The sequence below is a fragment of the Xiphias gladius genome, chromosome 6 (assembly GCF_016859285.1).
Source record: "Xiphias gladius isolate SHS-SW01 ecotype Sanya breed wild chromosome 6, ASM1685928v1, whole genome shotgun sequence".
Lineage (NCBI taxonomy): Eukaryota > Metazoa > Chordata > Actinopteri > Istiophoriformes > Xiphiidae > Xiphias > Xiphias gladius.
This window is the reverse complement of record NC_053405.1, coordinates 14,258,096-14,276,702: the sequence shown is the minus strand read 5'-3', so window position 1 is coordinate 14,276,702 and position 18,607 is coordinate 14,258,096. Positions and strand designations below refer to the sequence as shown.

Genomic DNA, 18,607 nt, shown 5'->3' with positions numbered 1-18,607 from the left:
GGCTAAATTGAATGTGGCGTATCGACTCGCTACGGTTGCCGACGCTGAACTCACATTTACACCGCTCGTCTTTTGTGCAGCCGGATGGTTGACAGGAAGTTAAAGACACAGAGACTCATACTGCAAACTAGTTTTAATGGATCTGTCGGTTACATAAATGACATTGATCATGAGCTGTCTGTCCCAAAGGAAGCGTATACTTGAGAAGTGATGTGACATATAACTATGGGAGGAAAAGCAGGAGGAGGGAGTGCCTGAGTAAAACATGTTCTTTGCACAGATAAAAACCATGTGAATTCTGACCTGGCAGGAATTTCGCTTTTGTCATCGGCCCAAACGCTTTGACTTGAGTTCAAACACATAAAGCTTTTCATCATTTTCAACATTTTTTTTTCTGAGAAACACTCCTGCAACAACCCTCGGTGGTTATTATTAAAAAAAAAAAAACTAAAAGAAAAAAACCTTCAATATTGTCGTTGCAGGGAAAGTCTGCTCCAACTACTGAATGCCTGTACCAAACACTCCCTCATTTCTTGGTATCCTGATTTGTCTCAAACTTGAGGAATAAGATTGCTCTCCTCATCTTCACAAAGGCATACATACCCTTGAAGCCTAATTTCAAGTTCTAGTCAAACAAAACTGGCATCCGGTTTATGCTTTTGTTTCTGCAGCAAAATGAACACATTTCTACTCACATTTTTTTCATTTCATCATCTAAAGCTTCTGAAAGAGCCTCTAATATCTTAGAGCAGATTCTGGCAGGCAGTCAGAAAATTCTTCTGACTTTTGTACAGCAGGTTGCGGCATTCGCTTTGTCTGAGTCTGGTTAGTTCGACTAATGCGAATTCATTAATACATTTACATGTTTTACAAAGCAATCTATGCCAGTTAGAATTAGAAAACAAGACAAATTATTAATACAGATTACAGCTGCAGATGTACTAAGTACAGTGATATGAATCTTTCCATTTGGAGACTAGGTCTGTGCATCAAAACTAGGAATTAGCCAGAAGAAAAAAAATTTTTACAGCAAGTTTAAACTGAAAATATTGTGTTTGGTGTTTTTCTGCAAAAACTCGTACTGTGTCAGTCTTGACTGAATAGGACTTTGCCTCATTAGAGCCTTCCAAGTTAAAACAAAACACATACGAACATAAAAACAAGCAAACCTGGCATAAGATAAATAAGATCACAACTGATGTTCTAGTAAAATACGCATTACAAAGATTCTCAGTTAAAAATTGTGTTAATTATTCAGATATAACATGTTTTGTATATATATATTTTTTTTAAAGAACAGCTTGTTCCCTGATAGGTGCTGTTTGTGTGCTGAACTGAGGTACCATGTGGTTAATCTGCGATGATTTGAGACTCCGGGTACCTCCGGTCTTCATCCTGACTTCGACTGATTCAACCTCAGCCTTGAGGACGCCCTGAAGACATTTTATTTCTTCTCTGGATGCTATTAAAAGAAAACAGGACAAGAAAAATTTGACCAGTGATATCAGTACAGTCCACATTCAGGAAACAGCGGACAGACATGAGTCTACAGTTAATAATGTGCTACGATTTTTCTGAAATGACGCCTTTTCTTGGAGCCAAAAAAAAAAAAAAAAATCGAGACACTGATTCCTCCTTCCTTTGCTTGATGAGCTGAGGCTGGAAGCCAAGATGTTTGCTATAAAGGCGAGTCAAAAGCAGATTGACAAAATGGCCCACCACAGAGGAAACCGGTGAATAAAAAATTAATTAGAAAAACAACAACAACAACAACAACAACAACAACAACAACTATAACAAAAAACCCACCACAGTTAATACAGTTTTAACGCGATAAAGTCTTCTCCAAATCTGGTCTTCATATGCCAAAATGATTCTAAATGAGCTGTTGTGTCCTTGCAGTTTCATTAGTTTCTAGTTCTCTTTCTTTTTCTTCTTTCCTCTTAATGCATCAGTGCATAACATGAAATATACAGGCCCTCCCTTTCATAGACTTTCCACACTGGACAGAAAAACAAAGATTTGATCAAAAAATTGTGTTTGGTAAAACTTCAGCCGCCTGCCAGAGCATAGAGAAAGACAGAGGTGCAATGAAACCTCACATGTTAGCAGTAGCCGTTCGAGCAGAGAGAGATGTGATTAAAAATGCACATGTCTGGACTCACCATGCCAGACCTGAGGGGCAACGGTGCACAGCACTGGTGAGAGGTGAAAAAATGCTGAAACCGAGCAAGGAACTTGAAAATGAATTCTGGGGAGACCGCAGTACGGCTGATGAGCCATGTGTTGGTCTCGTAAGCAGAAATACTTTGAGTTTTTCCCACAACGAAAATACTGAGCAAAAACATGCAGCTAATAAATCAACTTCACATATTTTTAACTGAAGATAGGAGCGTGTTTGTGTGAAAAAAAACATCTTTCCACACTTAGGCTAAAACAAAGGAGAGCTTTGGGAGATTACATATAAACAGTCTAGACTGTCAGGGATTTGCTGAGCAAGTGCAAATAGACGAATATCCCTGGTGGACTGCACTGTGAGGGGCCTGCCCCAGACTGCAGCACAGATACAAAAACCTCACAGTGCATGATGGATCTGGTTGTGCAGCAGAAAGAGAGCGAGTTTATGGGATGGGTGGATACGCCAAAGCTGTATGCAAGGTGCACAGCATGAAACCACTGCATGCTTAACTTAATCCTGGTCTGTAACCCCTCCCAGCCTGGCTCTACCTAAATGTTTCCTAGATAATTACCACGTCATCTCCAGGCCCGATTTATCTTCATTTTGACTGATAAGTCTTATTTGGCAGTATACAGGTAAAATGCATAGTTCGTAGTCTGCATGAACGTGTTCCCTGTTAAAGTAAACAAGTTGCAGCGTGCTCGATTTCAACTCCAAATGGGAACAGTTTTTTTGGCTGCTATGAATTAGATCATTCTTTTAGATTCCTAAAAATATATTCCCTGGAATCTTTTAATGCACCTTGAATCTTTTAAAAATACTGCCCACAATCGCAGGTCTTGACTCATGTGACATCCCACGCAGCACTGATTAGATATAACCTCGTAACTGTACAGTACACAGGGCCACAGGTCCATTTATCCTCTGATTAATCATTAGCGAGTCACACGTGTGGCATCTAGCTCACATTCACAGGAGTCAAACCATAAAGCCTGGTGTGTAATGTAAGCTGCGGTGGAGTAGAGAGGCTGTGGTGAATTAAATACCATCTAAGTTTCCTTAGGTTCTCTTTTGACCAGCTTTCAAATTTAGTGTCAAGAACAAAGAACCGTCCTTTTTAAATTACAGCCCTTTATAAAAAAAAGGAATCCTGCATGTGTCCCCACGAGGTCGCAACGCTAACACTGCCCTGAACATGAAATGAAGTGACTGTATGTAATTATCATTATCCATTATCCAAAAGTAAAGCTTCAGTAATACTTCTGCGTCTTTCAAACACCTCACACAGTAACTGCCTTAGCATGACCACAAACATAGATGACAAGGTTTTACATCCAAGTAATGTTGTGCATTATTTGACAGACATCTGAACTTTACCTAACATGGACCAATAGTCTCAGAACCAAAATGTGCAGCAACAATTAACACGAGAGCACCCTTACCCTCAGTTTTTAAAGCCCATATGAAATTACTGCTGTTTGCTATCAAAATGTGCCAATAAACAATAGATATCAAGTCAAAACTCAAAATATTAGACCTATATACGGACACATATACGGTATAAATACAGGCAGGATGATTGCTGTGATAGACGGTATAGCTCAAGATCTTGAAGAGTGTGCCAACAGTTTCATATCTTGTGGATATGAATGGAAACCAACCGATGCTTGAAATGGCAGAAAATGAAAATTTAAATTTTCACAATATGATGCAATATTAAGTAGAAGTGGTCATACTAAATAAACTAAAACAAAACCAGCAAGTAAATTTACTGTATTTATCAGCAGCAGGAAGAGATGAAAAGAAACTCAGCAGTTTACATCAGTCACTCACTGACTACCTAACATCTGTTCTTTTTTAGTTTGTTCTTAGAAAAATCAGGAACAAGTGATGCTATTTCAATCCAAAACTGCTGGTCTTACTTCTGTATCAAACCAGAATTACAGGTAAGCTGCAGCTGTCAGAGTCACACAGCCAAGATGATCAGCACAGCACTGATCAGAGAATCTCACTGATTTAACAGCCATAAATGAGAAGTTACTGAGTGACCCGTCTCACCTTAAAGCAAGCTCTTTTGTTTTTGTTTTTGTTTCTTCGCCAGGTTGTGAGAAGAGACATCAACACGCTATTAAAATCCAGGGATCTGACCAGATCCCATGTTAACTGCTACAACCAAGATGAGTCAGACACCCCCGAGTCATCTTGGTTGTTCCGTAGGTTAGTTTAAGTACAGAACGAGTCCTCTCCTAGACAGTTTGTGACCAACTTAGAAGTAGATAAGCCTAAATTTCTCAGGCCAGTTGATTCCTTCTTTGTGGACAGGAGGAGCCATTTTGTTTTCATCGAGAGAGTTGAAAAAAAAAAAATTCCCTTCCGCCGCAAACTTGGCGTCCCCATTTTAAGAGTTGATTGGGATTTATAACAAACTATACTGACTTGAGGAACACTCCAGCTCTCCGGTGTTGGATGCGCGATACTTACAGCAGCAGCCAGTGCTTGCTCCAGGTCTTCAATGATGTCGGCTTCATCCTCCAGTCCCACAGACAGTCGGATCAGTGTGTCACTGATCCCCAGCATGCGCCTCTCTTTTTCTGGCACTGATGCATGAGTCATAATCGCCCTAAATTATGAGAGAGGACAGAGACAATTATATATGAGGCCAACACAGAAAAACACCCACATTCTTTAATAGAGATTAGAGCAGAGACTTCATCACGGGAATAAAGTGTCTCAACTATAGTCAGTTTTTGAGAGTCTGATAGTCTTGATCTCTGCTGCTCCCTTGTGGTGCCATTTGATACAATACAGCTTTGGGTACAGGAAAGAATTTATTTCGGGATACTTACGGATGTTCTGCTAAACTTTCATAACCACCAAGACTCTCAGCTATCACAAACACCTGAAATAAGAAAACAGAGGACATGACGCAAAAGCAAAGAGCAGGACATAAAAATGATGTGAACAAAGTGAAACATAGTAGAAGCCACAAATGGAAGATATGTAAGCAAATACAAAGACCGTCTATTCTTGCTTTCATTTTGTGGTTTGGATCCATTTCAAAAACACCAACATTTCCAACGGTAAAATACAATCCGGTCTTCATGACCCACTCAATGAACCACTAAGCAATACTGAGGCATGATTAAATTAAATTAAGCTGTTCAAAATCAACATGAAACTAAAATGAATATCTGTTAAATTGAGTTTCTACCGCGATCAAATTTAATGAGTTTGGGAATCACTTGAAAAACATTCTTTGTGTACAGATTCAGTTTTATTACGGTCACTTTATCCTCAGTGCCTTTTCATGAATAAAATATTTCAATCATTGTTTCACATCTGGACATCATCTCTTTTACCGGAAAGATTAAAAATATCTAAAGCCTCTGCCAGGAAATGCCTGCAAGTGGGACTTAAGTGCTTTGCTAAAGCAGCCTTTAGAGTTGTGGTATTGAAGTGTTTTTCCCCCCTTCACCTTTCCTGTCAGTCTGGGAATCTGAACCAAGCATTTTGCATAATCTCATCCAGCCTCACAACGCCACCCACTTCTTTAACACAAAACCAAACACTCCAGATTAAATAAGAAATTTACTGCCGTATTACTTTGAGGCTACTGAGGAAGGTGCTGGCGTGCTCGAGTGTCCCCTTGATGTAGAAGGTGATCATCCCCGGACACCCGGTGCATTGTCTCTTCATCACTTCATGCTGGGGGTGAGAGGGCAGGCCTGTGTCAAGGGAGGGAAACCACGAAAAACCAGTTAGTGACGCAGACAAAATCCTGTAATCACCACCTAAAGTAAGGACAAGTGGATGCAGGTCCTTTCATAGACGGTGGGTTGGTTTGAACACTGTGGCTATGGGTGCCTCTTTGAAGGTGTAAAAGGGAACATCAACTCTTTACATGCTAGGAGTGGAATATTCTAACCCTAGACTGTTTGCTACTGTGGCTCAGTGCTATTCAAATGGCTGCAGGTGTATGTATGGCGTAGCTGGGGATTATGAAAACCCAAAATGCAACGGTTAGTGGGTTTGAGGCGGCGGGTTACTGGTTAGCTGACAGCCAGTGGTGAGGTGGCTAATATGTTATTTGATTACCTGGGAAGATGACGCGTTCCACCCTGGGATCCGCCTCCAGAAACCTGGCAGCGGCCATGGCGTTCTTGAAGTGCCGCTCCATCCTCAGGTGTAGCGTCTTCAGTCCACGGTTACACAGGAAGCAGTCAAAGGGAGATGGTACACCACCCAGTGCTGAACCACCGCATCAACACGTGTAAGAAAAAAAGTAATCTATTTTAAAATAGAATAGCCTTTGACCGAGATACACCCATGGTGGCGGTGATTAAACAGATGCATAAACAAACACTTCCCAATGAAAACGGTTTTAAATTGGTTCTGAACTTTGGCCTCAGGAGCATATTTTGGTTCTTTAATGAGTGAATGTAGGTCAGGTTGGAATAACCAGTCTGCCAAAAACTGAGTGCGGCAGAGCAGGAAATTAGGTAAGACTCCAGGACTGTTTTGAGATCTACCGTATGTCCATAAATTACACATGGATCTGGTAAAACCATGACTTAAACCATTAATCAACAATCGAAATATTCAGCGATTAATTTTCTATCAGCTGAGTTATCATTACAGTGACGCAACCGGATGAATGGCACGGGCGTGTTTTGTACCTAACAAACACATTTTTAAGTATGCAGACTGCAAGAGTAATTGAATTTGTTGTTTTTCTACTCACCATTTTGCAGAAACTTCAGTCGCTCATGCAGATCGTCCCGGTTCACTGAAACCAGACCCATTACCACATCACTGTGACCTGCACAATAAGGACAAGATAAAAGAAAGGTTGATATTTTAGGAATTCCTAATTACAAGTGATAGATATTGGAGCAGAAAATGATTCATTTGTGTGTTTGTACCAGGGTTACAGGGCCCCTCTTTGGGCAAAAAAAAATCTTGAATTTGAGAGTAAAATTGCAATATTTTGGTTTAAAAAGTCATAATTATATGAGAAGTAAGTTGTACATGACATTTCAGGAAAATGGTGCTATACTTTGAGAAGAGAAAAAATGTATAATAATTAGATGAGGTCCTTACTGGTGAAAAGTATGAACTACAACTCCTCTTCCCGTATTTTTACTCAGAAGTTGACTGCTCCCACCTGTTTACTCACGTGCCTTTTTTAACCTATAGTCCTGCCCTAAGACAACCTAATGATGTACCTTTGTAAATCTACAGACGTTTTGGTTTAGAATGTATCAAATTTTAATGAAAATATTGTTAAGGTAAAAATGGGAAATTTTACAGAACCTACCGTTCATGTATTTGGTGGCTGAGTACATGCAAATATCAGCTCCCAAAGCCAAGGGGCGCTACAAGTGCAGAAGACAAACACCAGTGTTAATCATTCAACCATTTGCTTCCACCTGAACTGGAGTTTGATTTCAGGAAATGATTAAGCAGCCTTTTCAAAATCAAGAGAGCATGGAGTGCACATCTGTCACTCTCACCTGGAAATAGGCAGACATGAAGGTGTTGTCCACAACCACCACTATATCTTTGTTGTGCTCATGGACCAAGTCAGCACAGACCTTGATGTCAACGACCTTCATCATGGGGTTAGTGGGTGTCTCAATCCACACCAGCTACAAGCAAAGACAGCATGTCATTTTCTCTGTAGCTGCATGTCCAGGAGGCTGACTGCATTAGAAAAAGCTCAGAGGCAGCTCATCTGCAAGTGCATTTACCATGTTATTTACCAATAACAGTCATCACAGAAAGCACTGGTTCTCAGTGACCACTTAAAATTTGCACAAAGGGAAGAGACGCAACATAGTAGTAAAACTGGACTTGAAGAAGCAACTGTAAGGACTTGTTTTTTTCTTTAATACAGGATGTGCTTAATTAAATAAATTAATAAAATCTGTTGGAAGAGTGACCAAACTACCAAAACAAGAGCTTTAGACAAACAACAAAGGGTACTTCCAAACATTCTTTGACTTACTTTAGTGTTGGCCTTCAGTGCAGCCTTAAGCAGCTCCGGTTTTGTACAATCAGCAAAAGACACCTCCAGACCAACCTCGGTGGCAATTCTTTGGAAGTAGCGATTTGTGCCTTGCAGTTAAGAAAGTGAAACACAATCAGCACATCCAAAAATAACCCCACTTACAGCTCAAAACCAACTCAGGGCATGGTTGCCCTTTAAGACCAACAACCATTTTGAACAAATGAGAAGCATGATGCAACTCGTGAGTATCTAATGGTGCAAGAAAACATCTCGTAGCTGAATGGTTCTGCTCTACACAAGTGCCCAAGCCTCACAGAGGTATCTCACCTCCATACACGTCATCCATGCAGACAATCCCATCACCGGCTTTGAGCATGTGAGTGATTGTCACTGTGGCTGCCAGCCCCGACGCAAGAGCAAGGCCTGCAGGAAAAAAAAAAGCAAGTCATCAAGATCAAAAAATCCTTTTCATGCCATCTTGTAACTTTACACTGAAATGCTTGGCTGCAGTTTTCCTATTTTTCATCTTTTTTAAAAGCAAAAACATGTTTTAAAGCTATCAATATTTCGTACTCAGTTGTTGTTGAGCATTTCCTGTGCGTGGAATATGCCACGATTAACAACGATTAACAAAAAGTCTAACTTACAGTACTTTGCTCCATCCAGAGCTGCCACAGCATTCTCAAGACAGTTCCTTGTAGGATTTCCACTCCGACTGTATTCAAATCCCTATGCAAAACACATTATTAAAAACATTTCAGTCACCAAAACCAACATTTATAAAAATATATTGTCATCAAACAGAAAGAAGAAGCAATCTTTTTGTTGACAGGTTACCCCGACACAAGTGTATGCTAATAAATTTAAGGTTTAGAATGCTTCAAATGCCTTAAAGCATCATAACTTCTTTAACACCTTTACCAACCTAGTTGCGTGGCAGGCAACAGGGTTTCGCAACTCCCCATCCTTCCCTGTACCGGCTTACGGCTACCACAATCAGTATTAAAGTTTGTCTTTCGTTGGATTACCTGTTAAAAAAATGTGTGCGCACAAGACTGTGAGAAAACTGTGAGAACCGTCAATAACAAACCAGTGAATGTGAGGTAAGAGACTATATGTATGTCTGTTAAAAATAACAGGGTAAGTTGAGGACAGGTGACCTCACCCAGTAATTTATCTCTTCACTGCTGAATAGAGTAAGATGTTATATGAGTGCACTGGTTAGAGAAAACTAAACCGGTTATTCAGGTTAAATGAATGTAGCAAATGTAGCCCAAATTAAGAGTTTGGTGTTGCCTACAAGAATGTACATATAGAGGAAGCATATAGAGGGAGATTCATAGTTGACACAAAATGACTATATGATAGGAAAAAAGGGAGACTTCTGAGGGATATTCATCATTGATCTTATTAAATTTTTGAAGTAAAAACGGAGAGAGGGCTCCTCTGCTCCACACTATCAAACCCACATAATCATTAAAACAATAAATGTTCAGATAAATGACATGAAAACTGGAGGCTATTGCCTATTGCACTAAATTGAGCCTGAATTGCCTTGACCACAGGGTTTTTTATTGTTTGTCTCTCTGCGAACAAGGCCACCTGTTACAATGCAGTGGTAAAGCAGAGAGCAGACACGCTTATTGGTACTGCTCTAGTTTGACAAGTTAATCCTTCTTTGAGTATTTAACATCTGAACAAATATCGGCCAGTGCTTTGAAAGGTAAAGAGGCACTCCAAACTTTCTACTCCATTTGAAATAGAGTCACTATATGAGTTCGGTCAGAATACTGTTGGAGTAGCAGGACGGAGCATACCACGGTCTAGAAAACAAGGTCAAGAGGTCAGGAGATCGGTGATCAGCGGTGGGTTCTTTTAATGTGGTAAACTAATTGAGGATGCAGTTTTAACTTTTAATGCTGTACATATTCTCCAAGATTTTTTTTTAAACTGGGAAAGGTTACAGGCGATTAATTGCCCTCGTAAATGGATTGTGCCTTTGTGTAAAAATAGATATGTAAAAGCCTCAATGACCCCTGCCATTGTGCCAGTGCAGTTGTAATGGCACTCCCAATCTTGTAATCTGTAACCTACACAATAATCATTGACAGAGACAAATGGCAGTTGTACAGAACTTGCATGCAGCAAGAGCCTACTTGTCCTATCTGAACTACAGAGAGGATATGATAGTGAGGGAAGAAAACTGGAACAAAACTCCTGACAACGGATTCCCAGAAATGGCCTCGGGGTCATTTCCATACCAAGATGGAAAAAATGAATCTATCTTAAGTTAGATTAACCTTTGACTGAGACGCACCCATGGTGGCGGTAATTTAACAGATGGGCTAATACAGGTGTATGACATGTACTCAGTGACTAACACAAGACAGATAAAAAACGAAGACCTAAAATAACCTATTATTTATTGCTAATAATCTTATTTATTGCTTTGTTTACTACATATCTATAATTCATACATTGCACTCCAATATTGCACATACTTGCATGGTTTTATAGATTCTCTGTATAGTAACTCCCAATACTCATCTATGTAATTCAAATGGATATGCATTTGCATGTATGTACTTGCAGAGCAAGGTGCTCCAAACAGTACAGTATATAATTGACCTGCACTAACCATGTATAGAATATTACCAGGGACTATATTTGTATATAGATTTAGAGTATCATCCTTATTTTTAATTTCAGTTCAGTTGTTTAGTAGGTTTTATTATTCTTTTGCTTCTAGAAAAAGGTTTAAAACAAGGATACCCATTGTCACTGGATTTATTTATGATGGCCAATGAATTACTGGCTATCAAAGTTAGCTCTGATGGGGTTATATAGGGGTTTGAAATTAGGGATATAAAGTCAAAACTCCGCTACACAAAACTCCTTACATGAAAGTAGTGTCTACTTGGGGCCCATCGTGATGTTTCAGATGTCTAGGAGTTTCATTTCGACACATTGAAGACCAAAGAATGCAAGGTTTTGTTTTTTTTTTGGTCTCCCATTAATCATCTCACAACCCCTCTGTTTTACCTTGTGACTTTTTGGAGGGGCCCTGAAACACCCTTGGTCGGGAACCAGCGAACTTACGTACCAAACTGTATAGGAAATAGTTGAAACTAGCTGCACTTTGATCAGCTATACCAGTATGCTACTTACACACTGATGCCTTAATATTAAATATCTAATAGTGTCATATATGATAATAAGTCACAGGGGCCAAGTACTTTTATTTTCTCATACTTTAGATTTTACTGAGGTGTACTTTTACTTAGGTACACATCTGAACAGACTCTTACTTGTAACATAGCATCTGTCTTCCGGTGTTCAACATACTGAATCAGACAGTATCGACTTCTTTGATTCGTGATAGGACAAAAGATCTTGTGAAGACACGAGGGTGGGGCGTCATCTTTAGCTTTACTGGCAACAGATTCTCTATGACCTCTAATATCTTCAAACAAAAACCAACGACCGAATATGCATTAATGGCCCACTTAAGTCCTCGTCCACAACGCTGTGTAGGGTCCGACTAGCTCCTACACGTGTGTACCCCCCACGCACACGCACACGCGCGCACACACACACACACACACTTAAATAACCAAGTCATATCGGATGACTTACGGCGTGCTTTCCCGGTTCGAGCTGCTTGAACGTGGTAGAAAGCGAAATCGGCGGCACCACAGCCATGGATTTCCATTGCTCCGGCTTCTGACCGACGTGAATCGCGTCTGTGGCGAACGATTTAAAAGCCGTGCGGTAACCGGTGAACGCGTCGCTCTGCTCGTCTTGGTGGTGCTTTCGATCCATGGCCAAAGGGAGTGGACGCAACGAACCCGTGATGAGTATGCATTACCGCAGTATGGTAAAGGAAAAAAACATTTAACGGAGCCGTGCGCTGCGCTTGTCGCTCTCCGCCAATCAGCGCCCATCAACAAGGAGCGGATTGGCGGTTCCGCAGGGGCGTAAAACCCACGTGACGCAGCACGTTGTTCGCGTTCTTCGTGAGCCCGCCCTTTGTGAGCGTGTTGTGTGTGACATACTGATGCAACGTTTCCTGTTGTTTGAGTCAGAGACGGTTGACGTCTTACTCTTTTGTCTCATCTGTGGATCGGCTCCTCAAAGTTCCTTCCACTTAGCCAAGCAAATACATTTAACCCCCCCCCCCCCAGACAAACACTCAAAAAAAAAACCCAATTTTGGCTTAAAGGATGACTTAGTTGTCAAAAGTGTCACCAATTAATTTTCAATCAATCAAATCAGCTAATCATTTCAGCTCTAGAGTACTGCTGGGTTTCTAGGTGCCTGGGGATATAATGGAACTGCCCCTTCCATAGTGGAAGGTATAGTGGAGGTCAATAGTGGCCCAACAACATTTTTTTTGTTCCTTTGCCCCACAGCCCCCTAGGAGGTTAGTCCAGCCATGCACTAACTCAGTGCTCGGGGTTTTACCCAACCACCACCATAACCGTTGTAGTTGTGAGATGGTACATTGGACTTTGTGCGTTTTCTGTCCCTCGTGGCACGCACAAGAGAAGTGTAGCTGTTGTTTCCGCTCTTGAGCCATAGGGGGAGGAAGTGCTCTGTAATGGCTGGGTGGTAACACTGGAGGTCTGCTTTTTCTGCTCCAGTAAAACCTGTCAAACACAGTATTGAGTGTGTATTCAAAAGGAAGACGGCATTAACTAAAAATAGATAGATAGATAGATAGATAGATAGATAGATAAGGACACTTGATGAAGTGGGTAGGACACAAAACACAAAAACAATAAACAATAAACTGGAATAAAATTAGTTCTGCAAATAATAATTATTTTCATTATCATTTAATCTGCCAGTTATTTTTTCGATCACTCAGTCGACCATTTAATCATTAAATGCCAAAAAATACTTCCCACGGGCCGAGGTTACATCTTCAAATGTTTTTACTTCCTTGAAAAGCAACAGCTGATTAATAGATTATAAAATAGATGGTGATTATGTTTGTGTTCATCGACTAACCGATTAATCAATTGATTGTATCAGCTTTAAATAAAATACAATCTGAGAATAGACACTTAAGTAAAAACCAGGACTATACTCTAATAATACTAATACTGTATTGATTGTGATAAAAATTTGACTGTATATTAATAAGTCCAAGTGAGCACTCTTCTCCAGCTATGGGAAAAACTCAAAACAGTCTCGACAAACAAATTCTGTTTAATCTTGATCGTATCATCTTGCTCTCTCTTGTGGTGACACCGACAAAAGAGAACAAAATGCTAAAATGTCAGAGAATAAAGACTATAATGTTCATTTATCTTGTCTGGCTATACCTTGAAGTGAACTAGAGGACTGGAATTAATTATCTATCTGTGTGTCCTGGGGCTGCTGTTAGTGTCATCTATGATGTATTTTTATAATCAAAATGTAAAGTGAAGTCTTATCCTTCTTTCCCATATTTTCCTCAGGTATCGGCCCAGCGTATTTTATGTGCCGCTCCTAGAGAATCAACATTCAAATCAGCAATAGATTTAAAATATGCAAGATTTTAAGATTGGTAGTTATAGTTGACGTAGTAGTAGTAAAGTACAATAAACTATACAGTATACTGTTAATAGAGGTGTAAAGTAACAAAGTACATTTAGTCAAGTAGTGTACTTAATTGCAATTTTGAAGTATTTACGTGATACTTGAGTATTTTCAGTTTTTGCTATTTTACACTTACTACGTTTATTACGTGGGAGAGAAATTTTCTACCTTTTACTGCGTAACATATCTGGCAACTAGAATTCATGTTTTCTACTTTAACTACATTTGGCTGATAACACTTTGTGGGCTGGTTATGGAGTATTTCTAAAGCTTGATACTGGCACTTTAGGATAAGTGAAGGATCAGGATGCTAAATCTAATCCTAATGAATTTATTAAATATAACGTATTGTTATAGATTTAACAATGCAACGGAATGTAAAGTGCTTAAAATGAGCTCCCTGATAACCTACAACAGTAACATACTTACACATTAATGCTTAAGTGTTTTCAATCCAATAATCTAGTATATCTTATAATAAAACACTCACAGGGGGCCCTTTCTGCATAAGGAGTACTTACTTTTGTCCAATTACTTTTGAACGTCTGAAAATTAGGGACTATGTACAAAAATGGCTGTAATTCGTAAACGGTTCGTGTGACATTTTTGTTTAACCCCTTGAATTAACGCTGATCGTCTACACTTCAGTCACATCTCGATGGCTTTGATTCCAACCCACTGTGGTGGTGTACAGAGGCGAAATTACAAAAAAATGGTGTCACTGCACAAATACTCATGGACCTAACTGTATATTTTACTGTTAACACTTAGGAAACACTTTTTCAACTTCACGTGTTCGTCTTCTCATTAACACGCTGGCCCACCCACCGCGAGCGCGAGCGTTGTCAGCCAGTGACCACTAGTAACCTCTCCCGAACCCTCGCGATACTACGAGGCGGAAGACATCGGCCGCATCTTCCGTACCAGTCAAGTGGAGCCGCTTACGTTGTGCAGCAACCAGCGACAGTTTTGAACGACAGGAGGAGGGCGAAGTGTTTGTTTTCATTTAAACCGGTGCCCAATCGGGAGCTGCTGCTTGTTCGTCTTTGTTTTTTGCTCTATCCGGTGTTAGGATTAAGTGTTTTCATGTTGTGCAATATACGGTGTTTGCGTGAAGACCTCCAACTGGCGAATCCTATCAGTTGGCCCGGAGGGTCATCGTCCGCGACGACACCCTCTGCTCCGTTAGCGCCAACGGTTTAGAAAATGACCGGAGAGAAGATCCGCTCCCTGCGCAAGGACCAAAGGCCGAGCAAGGACGAGGATCTACTGGAGCCGGACGAAGAGGCTGCGACCGGGACGTTCACCGCCTCCAAGACGACCAACAAGAGCAGAGCGAGTAAAATCTTCAGCAATCACAAGTTAATCAAGTCTTCATCCACACAGCAGCAGCAGCAGCAGCAGTCGCAGACTAATGCCAACACCAACACGCTGTCAACATCGGATGTTATCGATGACAACAACAAGAACCCCATTATCCGAACCGGGCAGGACTTTCCGGTGCACGAATGTGTGTTTAAAGGAGATGTCCGACGCCTGTCTTCGCTCATACGGACGCAGAATATCGCCCAGAAAGACGTCCACGGTGAGTCTACCAGCTGCTTATCACATTGGCCCCGAAGGCAGGAGTCAAAGAAAAAAAAAAATCCCATCGTGAACCCCCAATTTCAAGGTGCAGTGAAGCTTAGTTTTAGCTAATAGGCCATCACTCTCCAGCAGCACCGAAAGTAGGCGAGGCTTCTCCCTGCCAAGGCCTGGATAACTGAACTGATTCCCACAGGGAGGAATAGTTCGATTCCTCTACCCTGCAACTTCACCACATGCAGTTTCCAAAAGTCAGCATAAGGAGAAAGTGAATGATTGTTTGCATCAGAAGCTTCAGTGAAATTCCCCATTATTCAGAATCAGGGCTGCAAATACGGTTTGTTTTTAGTATTGATTCATCTGTCAGTTTTTTCCTCAATGAATCAATTAATTTTTTGATCAATAAAATGTTAGAAAATAGTGGAAATGTCCACCCCAATTCCCCAAAGCCCAAGGTGATGTTTTACAGATGTCTTGTTTTGTCAGACAAACAGCCAAAGTCCCAAGATATTGAGTGTGCCATCATAGAGCACGACAGAAACCTGAAATTATAAACATTTGAGCAGCTGAAACCAGAGAATTTTGTCATATTCTCTTAAAAAAATGACTCCAAAAGATTAATTGATCATCAAAATAGTTGTCAGTTATTTATCTGCCGATTGATTAATCAATGAATTGTTGCTGTAATCAGAATTGGTCACAAAATTGGTCAGATAAGTCATCTTGGGATAAACACTTATGATAAATTGGTCCATAGCTTATAGTTGATGTATTAAGGGGTCCTTTGCAAAACTTTGGGAGTCTCAGACTGATAACACCTCTTCTGCAGTGCAAAGTATGCTCAGATAACAGCACAATATTTCCAAAGAAACCCTTCCTGAACTGTTGAGATAACAAGATCGTTTTGTTCCGGTTCACATGCCAAGACAAAAAAAAAAAAAAAGGCCTGTATTTGTGCTCATAGTCAGCAATGGAATCTACTCCGTCTTCATACCAAAGCTCTGACATGGTTTAATGCAGCAAAGGTGTCAGGCATGGCATTTGCCTCTGGTGTTGTTTTAGAACTTGAACATGTATTTTTCAGCAGTTTTGCCTGCCTTGCTGTGGATCGGTGTGGCTCAGTGGCAGCAGTTTGTGTGTTTACTCTCGCACATCAGTTCAGCTTGTGGTGCATACAAGCTGAAGCTGAACTGACACAAAATGTCACTGGAATTGATCATGTTGTTTCCGTTTTGATTATCAGCCAGTGCTGTAAGAACAAAGAAAGAAAGCTTTGTTAATTATGTCGTTCTTTTCTTTGGCCCAACATCTGCCACATATGTAGCAAATATGACGTACAGTTAATGGTTATAAACGTGCCAGTGTGGGTGGTTACTGATAAACCCACATCATTTTCTCACTTACTGTACCAGTATCGGAATCAAACCATGAAGATAATGTTGATATTATGCTCCAATGTTTTGAGTTATAATACAGCAGCAACTAACAATTATTATTACTGATTAATCTCACAGTTTTAAATCAGTGTCTGTAAAAGCCCAGAAAACTATGAAAAGTGAAGTTATGTTGCATGCTTGACTGATATTACCAGTGAAAAGCAGCAAGTCCTCACATTTGAGAAGCTAATACCATCAATTTTTTGGCATTTTTGCTTGATGAATGACTTAAACCATTTAATTTACTGTCAACATTGAGCAGTGTAATTGATGAATTGACTAATCATTTCATCACTTTGTTATTCATGCTTGTACAGAAGAAATAGTCCCCAACCCTAACCCAATGAAAACTACTGAAAAATGTAATCATCTCCATCCAATTTGTTGGCGGTAAAAATCTAAGAGAGTATCTCAAAACTGTCTGCGTATAATCGTTGTAATCTGGATGAAGTGACGCTTTCAGTGATACAGGTAAATATTTAGTGTATTGCACTAGGCCACTTGAACAGGAGAAGTGGCTCTCACGCCACACACCTAAGACAGCTTTGTATGTCCAGAATTGGCCTCAGTTGTTCCACTGCCCTATCTATACATTTTATCACAACATCCAGTGGGACTTCTAGCTTCCAGCTTGTATTTTCACCCACACCAGGGCCTCCGCAAGGCAGGCCCTCTTTACTCTGGATGCTTGCCCACAACTCTTCCCCTGGAAGAGGAGCCTGAAGGAGCTGACCGGGCAGTTTGGCTTCCTCTTGAGGGATTCTCCATTGCTTATGAGGCACATTTCACATCCTGGGAAGAAAACCAGTGCTTTTCCACACCTCATGCAAATGTAATTTTCCCTGAATGCATTTTCTAGTGTGCAATACTTACCATTCAGTGTTTACTGTGTGTCTGTTAACAAGCCATGTCCCTGCCTGTTAAATGCATCTTATTTTGGGGGTGCAGTAGGTTAATAGACTGTAATATTGCTTGTCATGGTAGGAGGACATACAATAGGCATACACTCACCATATTATTCAGAATTTAGTGGATTATGCCTCCCAATTTCAACATCTAATTCACCTCAAATGTGACAGTCCCAGAGGCAAAACACTTGATATCTCTTATCGATCTTATCAAAGACAGCTGACACATTCTTTTCTTTCGTATTTCTTTCTTTCTTTTTTTTTTGTCTTCCTCAGGAAACACACCGCTGCATCTTGCTGTCATGATGGGGCACAAAGGTGAGAAATGTTTCAAGATTCCCCTCCATGTGGTTTATTTTTGTCTGTCTCTGTGATCTTCTAAATGAATCTCTGCAGGGCTGTATGTCTTTTTTTGTGTGTTTTTATTTGTGTGTATGCTGAAGTTTATTTTCCTGTTTTCGCGTATGCATTTGTCCGGCTAAGAACCACCAGACATTTGTCACAGTTCACCACACAAATCCCAGAGGGCAAGATGCTCATGCTTGAGTAAAGAGGTTGTGGTTATGGACTTTTGCCTGGAGAAAAAATGGATTGAGCAAGAAAACAATTTCTTCATTTCTTATGGATGGGTCTTTTCCTCTATTTAATACGTTCACAGAGAATATTAGAACATATTTAATCAGTGGGGATTAGATAATGATGACACTGCAAGAAATGGGATCCTCTCCATGGCTAAAGTCTCTTGGTCAGATTGATGTTCCACCACTGGCTTAAAGACTAATAGTTTGAAGCTGGCACAGGGGATAATTAGCCGAGATAAGAGATGTTATTTTCAACAACCATAATATTTGCCTAATGTGCTGTTATGCGCTTTCTGCTGGCGCCACTTGTGTTGAAGAGGTTA

The 18,607-nt window shown here is 40.4% G+C and overlaps 2 protein-coding genes across 5 annotated transcripts in view; one reads left to right on the top strand and one right to left on the bottom strand.

The window, feature by feature from the left end:
* LOC120791028 (ankyrin repeat domain-containing protein 13C) overlaps positions 1-18,607 on the top strand; it is an 88,087-nt gene that overhangs the window by 45,145 nt on the left and 24,335 nt on the right. For 3 of the 4 annotated variants that reach the window (XM_040129126.1, XM_040129125.1, XM_040129127.1), the window contains exons 1-2: positions 14,687-15,360; positions 17,980-18,021. In XM_040129126.1, coding sequence (XP_039985060.1) covers positions 14,982-15,360; positions 17,980-18,021 — 421 coding nt within the window. In that variant the 5' untranslated portion in view covers positions 14,687-14,981. Of the gene's footprint in view, positions 1-14,686; positions 15,361-17,979; positions 18,022-18,607 lie in introns of those variants that run through there. The other variant, XM_040129128.1, reaches the window with a different exon arrangement.
* Positions 116-12,089, bottom strand: cth (cystathionase (cystathionine gamma-lyase)). Its single transcript, XM_040129129.1, has 12 exons — positions 11,826-12,089; positions 8,837-8,918; positions 8,517-8,612; positions 8,187-8,296; positions 7,693-7,827; positions 7,497-7,554; positions 6,921-6,998; positions 6,275-6,427; positions 5,783-5,904; positions 5,026-5,078; positions 4,661-4,799; positions 116-1,462 (listed from the first exon to the last, which is right to left on the bottom strand). Exons 1-12 carry the CDS (start codon positions 12,009-12,011, stop codon positions 1,445-1,447), a joined length of 1,230 nt encoding a protein of 409 aa, XP_039985063.1. The 5' UTR covers positions 12,012-12,089; the 3' UTR covers positions 116-1,444.